Source organism: Macrobrachium nipponense, chromosome 42 (assembly GCF_015104395.2).
Source record: "Macrobrachium nipponense isolate FS-2020 chromosome 42, ASM1510439v2, whole genome shotgun sequence".
In the NCBI taxonomy this organism is placed as follows: Eukaryota; Metazoa; Arthropoda; class Malacostraca; order Decapoda; family Palaemonidae; genus Macrobrachium; species Macrobrachium nipponense.
Genome location: NC_061103.1, coordinates 2,923,095 through 2,932,350, shown reverse-complemented (window position 1 = coordinate 2,932,350; position 9,256 = coordinate 2,923,095). Strand labels below are relative to the sequence as shown.

Here is a 9,256-nt window from a genome sequence, read left to right as displayed (position 1 = left end):
CCACCTTTTTTGCTTTTTTTGTGTGTGTGGTTTTTCTCGGTTTTTGGAATTTTCGTGTTTTCACAGTTTTACAAAATGGTCAGTTTGGTTTTTATGATTTCTCTATCGTCAATTAAACTCTGCAGATGGAAAACAATCCCGCTAATATTATAAAGAAGGTGGAAAAATGATTCGTTAACCAGCTATATAGTTTCTACGAATCGCTGTTTTATTTCAGAGTTTTCACAGTTTTCACGAAATGAGAACTTCGTTTTTATTATAGATTTACTAAGAATTAAAGTTAACGGAGTAAAAAGAATCACGGCAAATTTCTAAAGGATGTGGAGAAATTACTCGTTTTTCAGGTAGGCGACACCACTCGTCAAGAACTGTCAAATGGGATTTAGTCCACAGAATAGAATCGCCAAAGTCTGTTAAAATATATAGATAAAAACTTTAGACACAAAAGATATGCAATGTATTAATAAGAATTTCGTTTTGGAAACCCACTTCGTGTAATTTAAAAAGAACACGCAAGAAACTCCTGGGATTGTAACAGAATTCAACCTTCAAAAACTATTTCTAATCGTGATGACGCATCGGTGTCCAATAGCTTTATCTGTTATGTATATTTCAAAGCCCGTTTCGAGACATAACCTTTCCAGATCAATGTAAGAATGTAAGAACTGACACACTGTAAGAATCTGCGTTATTTTTATGTATATTCATAAAAAATTATTGTCTGTGAAGGGTGATAAACATAGTCACCGATTAATTTAACAAATTTTCTTTTAATTTCACTGATGCTGTGTATATGATGCTGCGTTAAATGTATATAAAAACACCCCGTATCTTTATATCACCAGCATATATCACCAGCAATGAGGACGAAACTGAACGCCATAAACCCCCTTAATAACTCAGTCTTTAAAGTCACAAAGTGTTCGAAAAAAATAATAAAAATAAAAATAAAACTCGACCCCGACCGCCTGCAACGAACACCTCCAACTTTACTACGGCAGCTCGTGAGCGTTCAGGAGCGAGGTGATGCTAGTAATGCCCGTGACTGCCACCAGATGGCAGGACGTCTACAGAGCCAGACCCAAAGATGACAGAAGATTTGCGCAATATGTGTTTACATTATTATAATACGATTATTTTTAATAATGATATTCTTGCATTTTTGGAGAATCCGTTGTATAAGCGTCTGACTTTCACCCCTTCTGTTTTTTTTATTTGCTGGGCGTATTTCAGAGACAATAATCTTTGCTTAGTAAGTGGTATACTAAATAAATAAACGAATAAAATACATAAATGAATAGGTGAATAAAAACATGTTTATTTATGAGTTAGAATAAATTATTTTCTTACGATTCTTAATAAATGGAGATGATTTTGTTCACTATACAGAATATAACAAGAGAAAGATGTCGACAGTAAGTATGTTGACTGTAACAGAGATAAAAAAATAAACTATTTTTCTTGCGTCGGTGAATTTGCTTAGCAAGACGTTCCCAGCAGACATAAAAACTCTCTCTCTCTCTCCTCTCTCTCTCTCTCTCGTCTCTCTCTCTCTTTCTATCTCGCTCTCTCTCTCTCTCTCTCTCTCTCTCTCTCTCTCTCTCTCTCTCTCTTTACACACACACACACACAAGACATAGTATACATGTGACACGCGTAGCTACATATAAAGTTTTTGGTAACAATATTCATAGGTATGCACACATTGTTAATTAAAGCTCTTCTGGCCTTGATCGCTCTAAGTAGAGTCCATATATGTATAAGAATATACATATAGATATTATATTATATATATATATATATATATATATATATATAATATATATATATAGATATGTAATATATCTATATAATATATATATATATATAGTATTTTATACTTGCTATGGTAGGGAAACAGTGGCAAGAATAAAACCCAGTAGCTCAATAAATCTGCCTCAATCTTGCCTGCACTTATCATGCTTCTTGTGCGTTATAATTTTTTTTTTTAATTCTGCTATCTCCTGCATGTCATATCTCTAGGTGAGTCTTAATTGGTCTCTGCCTAAAATGTGATAAGGAAGATTTTTTTTATAGTGTACGTGGAGGAATGAGTGTTGAAAAGGTGAGAGATGTAATGGCATATGACAAACACTCACAAAACAGTTGGCAAAGGTAGTAAATACTGACCAGGGTGTTCTAAAAACAGGTTGTTCAGACTAAGAGTAAGAAGTGATATATGTAGACAAGCAAGGAAGTAGGCTAAAACAGTATTCGAGAAGTGCAGTAATGAAGGCTTCAGTGAACCACATGCTATAAAGACGAAATCATTTCTGTAAGGTACTTATTTAAATATAAAAAAAACAATTTATTTTATAAAAAAAAAAAACGTACAAGGGTCCACCAGAGTGGGAATCATCCCTGAGGAGGGCTATACTACATAAAACCAAAGAAAATAAAGTAAGTAAAGTAAGAGATTGGGTACCTCAGTCAGACATAATAGTACCATACACCCCTTCTTCAGAAGTGTGCCCTAGTCATTGCTCGGGACTTATAGTACTAGGTCTATGTATTAAATGTAGTTTCCTTTCTATATAAACTTTTTAAAAACTTGTTTCCTCCAACATGGAGTATAGTTCCTTAAAAGAAAATGAACTGGAGAAACCTTCCACTGCATTTGTCTCTTCATAAACTTACATAAACGAAATTCGACAGCACTGCACCAAACCTCGGTATGCACACAGCGCAATCCATTCTATGATGTCTTCACCATATCGCCATACTCATGTCTCCGGCGCTTTGTGCATGTAAAATAAACCCATGTTGGATAACAAATCACGTAGCCTTGCAGTAGGGCTTACCATTTCCCTTAAATATGTCTGTAAAGGAACACTATATTGACCACCAGTTTTTCATGAACGCGCCCAGTATTTACGAAAAGTTATTCCTTCGTTCTGTTTTTTGTCGTATATTTAGGATACCTGAATGATCTATTTAGACGCAAATTCCTTTAAAAAAATAAAAAAAATCCTGGTGTACTTCATATTAATTCAGACTTACTCGCTTTCCTTATTGTATCAATTAAGGTCACCACTCAATAGAAAACGAGATTTCCCACATCTCTTCTGCAAACTTGTTTTTGGTTATCTACACCTGATGACTGACCTAAAATCTTGCTGATCATCAGCCCTCGGCCCACTTGACAACAATTATTTAATCAAACACACCCGTGTGACATCAAAACATCATTTAAATGAAATTCTTCTGCCACCGATGGAAAATCTGAAGGGGTGGATTCGAGCTGATATTTGATATGAAATGTTGAAGGTGGATCCTATTAAAGAAATAGACTAAACTTAAATAAGAGTAATTAAGAGTACCTAGATCAGAACCAGAAAGGTGGTATGGGAAGCCACAGATTCTAATGAGTATTTAAAACGGATAATTTCGAATGCTGGGAAGATGAGAGAGAAGTGAGCCACAGAATAAGAGAAGCAAGAAAGATAACAAGAATGTGTGCAAAATACCGAGATGAAACATGGAGTGTTTATGGAAGCCAAAGAATTGTCAAAGCCAGCTCTTTGTTTTAGAAGTCTTTTTGTGTGGGAATAAATAAATCATAATAATTTGTGATTTTTATCCAAACGAATGGAATAAAGGATGCTAGGCTGGCAAAACAAGTTTACAATTAGAAGATGCAGATGTAGATCAATAAAACTGAAGACGACAGACCTGGACCCTCTAATTCTTCTTTGAGGTTTGTTGTTACTGATGACATATAGGGATTCCGAGATCTGCGAGATATATTTATAGATTTTGTTCTGGATCTATCATTTTGGCTTTTGTCTCTGATCAAAGGTACGACTTTGTTATCAGTGGGTATTTGTAGCCTAATATTTAAACGTATATAAAAAAAACTCGGGCGTGAATTGGAGACAAAACTGGTTTTCCTCATTCATAATTTCGCAATAACTCTTATACGATGATGAATTACGTTACGGTATAAGTTGATCTCTCTCTCTCTCTCTCTCTCTCTCTCTCTCTCTCTCTCTCTCTCTCTCTCTCTCTCTCTCTCTCTCTCTCTACGTAATTATTAATAACAGAAATTAATTATATCTATGAAAAAGAAAGAAAGAAAAAAAACCCGCGCACGAGTCACGATTACACGATTCCGCAGCTCGGAGTTACTGCAACATGGTGGTGGAAGAGTTGTGAATTGTTTGTCGTTTGTCCAGCGTGTTTCTTAGAAAAAAAAGACCTGTTGTTTGCCGGGGGTAGAACGATCGAATGAGATGTCCTGGTCGCTGGTGAAAAGAGGGATAGAACTCTTCGACGACGATGAATTGACGGGTAAGTGTGCGAAATAAAGGAGGCCATGGCCATTAATTAAGGTGGGTATAGCTTCTGGATTCATTTTGTACGTAAGGTGTCCGCCACTCTACCCTTAAAGGACTTTCTTTATTTGCATCTTTAACGAAGCTTATTTAGTGAAATTCGATTTGTATTGAGTTAGTTTATGCCCAGAATTTTAAGCTTTTACAATTTTCAGGTACTGTAGGATACTGTAGCAGGAATCGTAGAGGCTTTTAGGATAAGGCATTAGGGACCCCATGCATGGTTCCTGGTCAAGTAAACATTTACAAGAACTGTTCATTACGAGAGTTAAATATATGGTGCCTTTTTTATATTTCTATGTAATTTACACGAATTTAATTATTTAATGTCAGGTAAGGCATTAGGTACTGCATTATCCTAGGCCCAGTTTCTCGCACGTCCTGATACCTACTAGCCTACTAGGTACTAGCCTATACTACCTAGGTACCTAGGAATTAATGCACAACGTCAAATTTGGGGGGATAGGTATGGTTACTTACCTACTATACCCAGGGTAAAATACCGAATGGCTGGCGGTTACTTTGTATAGGTAGGTAGGTAGCCTACTATATGCGGTTCGCAGTTACAGCTACAATCTAAGTGCCCAATTGATCTTAATCCTGAGGCCAGCGTGCAGCGAAACAATACCTCTTGCCAGAACAAATGAGCTTACCAAGAATATTTAGATAGGATGGGTATATGCAGATAAGGCGCGAAGTGCCGTTCCACCACGTTATTACTGACGCCACACATTAACAAGAAAATTGGCGGTCCATGGATATTCACTCGCTCCTGGTTGGCCTCTACCGTAGCACGACCATCTTCCTGAAAATTGGAAATGGTGACCTGGCCTTAATTTGTGACTTGAGAGAAAAAACTTACTACCAATTATTTCGAGAGGAAAGTAGAGGCCTCGAGGTGTCTTTTGATGGATGCTGGCTCTTGACTATCCTGGATTACTACAGGACATGTTAAAGTATTTTTTGGGGAAGGTGGTCGCGCTATGGTAGAGGCCGGCCATTCGGTATTTTACCCTAAATAAGATCCCCCTCCGTTAGTTGGGGCATGGTTTCCTAATTAGCCTAGGTAGGGAAGGTTAGGTCAGGGTACCATACATATCCCTTTTTGGGGTATAGTTTGCAGAACGACGGCACTACGGATAAACCTTTACATAGGTAGCTACCTAGTTATATGGCCTGGTTCAATCCAGTTACTGACCGGGACTGGTTACTGCCTTTTATTGCACCCCCCCCCCCCCTGACCAGTCAAATCACGTTGCCTTAAATTAGGTTAGGTAGATAAGATCAGGTTAGGTCCAAACCTGGCATTGTAGGAACAGTTGGCTCTATTTAGCTTTGTATTATGAACTGGTCCAGGTTGACGATTTGGAGGGGAGTTGGGCTCACCGACTAAAGTTTTGCCTCTAACCTAAGTCCATTGTCTCCAATGGTTAGTGTTACTTTGGGGGCGTCAGTGCGGGGATGGACGCCAGGTCAGGCTTTGAATGGATAAATCTGAAGATGACTAATGCGGCCTGGTTCCTGCTGGTCACCAACAGGAATAATTAAAGCTGTTTATAATACTTACCCTCTTTTGTTCATGCTTTTATGTTCATCCCCAAGGGACGGGTACTAAACACGGCCCCTCTTTTGCATGCAAGCTTGTAGTTACTGAACCAGCGGCATGCGGTAGTATTCAGTTTGACCAGGGCTCGTACCAAATACTGCTGTCATAGGACCTATTGTTGTATATGGCTAGCTATATACTGCATATAGTATATAGTATTTCTCATAGTATATATGCCTAGGCTGGTGCCAAGTTCACCTATCTGGCTATTTAGCAGACTGGAGCTTAATCTGGGTTCAATTTTTAAGCTTTGCTTAACCTAACCCTAGTTGGTGTGACTGGGAATTAGCCTAGGATAACCTAACGTTAAATGTTCCATACTCTATGAGTGAATACCCTCATGTCTTGCCTAACTCAGGCAAGAAATGCCTTTTGTAAGTTTCAAAAGCTTTCTGAAAATTGAAAAACTGGTGTCCTTTAGAGAGCCTATATTCAACTAACTGGAGAATCAAGACTAGTTTTATTTTACGAATTATTAGTAACCTAGTATTTTTCTTTTAGTATAATTTATTTTTTACCTTTATTATTGTTGCAAACCAGTCACTTTTCCAACAGAAATACACACCATTACCTTTTTATTTCGGAGTATCTCCGTTAGTGCAGGCAGGAATGGTCACTGAACTTAACAAGTTTTTAAATATGGGGTCATGAATGTGGAATAGCTAGGCTTACCTTTCCATCTTTGTTCTTTGGAGCAGATTCTAGGCCATAGTATGAGTAGATGCTGGAGCTAAGTATCCAGTCTTAGTTTAGTTCCAAGATGCCTGTCCCTCTGCCCATCTGTTGGTATTACAGGCAGTCCTTGGGTTGCGACGGGCGTGGTTTACGACGTTCCGAGGTTAAGGCGCTTTTCAATGATATTAATCAAAAACTATTTCCAGGGTTACGACACATATTCCAGGGTTACGACACATTTTCCAGGGTTACAACGGCTACAGCGCTTATCTGGCAGAAGAAATATGACACTAAAAATGCAAAATAATCAATATTTGAAGATTTTTTTATGAAAATCCAATAAGAATGCAGTTTACATAGTTTTCAATGCACCCAAAGCATTAAAAGTAAGGTTTTCTTGGGAATTTTGACTATGTTCCGGCTTACAACGATTTTCGGGTTACAACGCGCCTCAAGAACGGAACCCCCGTCGTAACCCGGGGACTGCCTGTAGTCAGAATAAGCTGCCTCCCAGCTTGACTTCCTCAAGGGGGGATGTCGTGGTCTTCTGAATCTTTTGTTCTAACCTGCTAACCCTCCATAGCAGGGCCCTATCACTCTGTTAGCGTCTTGGCCTGACTGAATAGGAGGTTGCAGGCTTCATAGCATCTCCTGCTTGGTTGGATTCAACTGAAGTCAGTGTCTGAGACAACATTTCCTATGTTATCTTGTTTCTTTGGGTCCTGCGATAGTAGTGTCTTTCTTATTTCACTTACCTCTGAATATTCCTTTTGGTTATCAGTAACTAATGTATGTACAGTAGTTGATACTCAATTGTAGGCCTTGAAAATGTACCTGTTACTCTCAAGTTTATTTAAGAGAAGCCTTGATTTTTTTTTATTTGTAGTAACATTTCAAATTGAAATTCATTTTCACTATTCTCTTCAGCTGGAAGTGGAAGCCTGAAGAACAAGATTGACCAGAGCAAAACAGACCCGACAGTCAGTACTCATCGTCACGGCATCCATAGAGCAGCAAAACACAAGAAAAGAATTCAGTTAGAAAAGAAAGCTTTCCATAGTCAGCTTGTGGAGAAGAAGGTAAGCTTTTAGTGAGAGTTATGTATGTATACCTATCCCAAAAAAGTAGGCCTAAGAACTTACTGAGATTTATGTGAACTTAAGAACTGACTGAGGCGTATGAGACTGCTTCCTCTCCCTCCATAACAAGCCCACTGATTGCTTGTATCACTTATCTTCAGACTAGAGGGACTCAAAAGTATTGTTTGACTGGGTAATGTAAGTGGCTGTTCTTTTGATAATAACTATAATGTATATTTAAAGATCACATTTGTAGCAACAATCATTATCATCATGGTTTCTAACCATAGCTTTTCCTTTCGTGGGGCTGGTCATAAAATGAATTCACTTATTCCTCTCTGTCCAGCTTTCTCTCTACCTGAACTCTCTTCAGGTCTGTTTTCATCTGTCCTCTTCCTTCATGATAACTTTGGTTTTCACATTGGTCTTTATCCTGCTACTTCCATAGTTGCTTTTCTAACCAACTGTTCTTCAGACATCACATGTTCAAACCAGCTTTCTCATTTGTATAACTATCTTCTCAGTGCATTTCATCAAGGAATTTTGACATTTTATAGTCACCTTTCCAAAATTTCCATTCACTTGTCTGTGTCCATGTTTCCTTTGCATAAAGTAGTTCAGGCATTAGGTATCCATTTTAAGTGGTTAACCCCACTACTGGACTTTTATGAAAAATGCATAAGTAGAATATATTTATTTGCTAATTTGTATTTTTTGTATTGACCCTGAAGTGATTCTACTACAGAAATGTATCTGAGCATGGCTTTATATTTATAATATGGTGTTATAAAATCATATTTTTGTACATGAACTTTCCTGTCAGACATATACTTAGCTTACGTCTCTGACGTCACGACAGAATTCAAAACTCGCGGCAAACGCGACAGGTAGGTCAGGTGATCTACCTTACCCGCCGCTGGGAAGCGGGTGTAAGAACCAACGTACCTTTCTTGCCAGATTTTTTCTGTCGTCGGTGTCGACCACACCTGTTGTCGGTACCTCTTGACAGGGTACCTCTTGACAGTTAGATTCTTTTCTTGTTTTCGCCCTGGATTGTTTCTACGGACTTTTGGTGAAGTACCCGATCTTTTGGCTTGGCATTCGCGATTTGTGGACCGTTATTTGACTTTTCTTTGGATTTTTCTTTGGATTTTTCTTTGGATTCATGATGTCTGATGTTGATACTAAGAAAACTGCTATGTTTAGAGTTTGTTGTATGACTGAGTGTAAGGTGAGGCTACCGAAAGCTGCGGTAGACCCTCACACAGTATGTTTGAAGTGTAGAGGGAATGAATGCACCTTTAATAATCCTTGTAATGAATGTGAAAAGCTGAATGAGGATGAATGGAAGTCTTTGTCTTCCTACTTGAGGAAGCTTGAAAAGGATAAAGTTAGGAAAGCTTCTTCTAGGAGCAGTAGTAGATCTCGTATTAGCGAGGGTTAGGATATAGATAATCCTATTTTAGAAGTAGCTCCTTTGTCAGTTTCAAGCTCCTGCTCCCTGCACCGAAGCCGAAGATGCA

The 9,256-nt window shown here is 38.2% G+C and overlaps 1 protein-coding gene across 2 annotated transcripts in view; it reads left to right on the top strand.

The window, feature by feature from the left end:
* The first annotated feature begins 4,137 nt into the window (after nucleotides 1-4,137).
* The window catches only part of LOC135212935 (nicotinamide riboside kinase 1-like), a 29,778-nt gene continuing 24,659 nt past the window's right edge, over nucleotides 4,138-9,256 (top strand). The window contains exons 1-2 of one of the 2 annotated variants that reach the window (XM_064246680.1): nucleotides 4,138-4,329; nucleotides 7,582-7,733. Coding sequence is in view for 1 of the 2 variants with exons in the window: in XM_064246681.1 (XP_064102751.1) it covers nucleotides 4,272-4,329; nucleotides 7,582-7,733 (210 nt within the window). In the remaining variant the exon portion in view is untranslated. The remainder of the gene's footprint in view (nucleotides 4,330-7,581; nucleotides 7,734-9,256) is intronic. The other variant, XM_064246681.1, reaches the window with a different exon arrangement.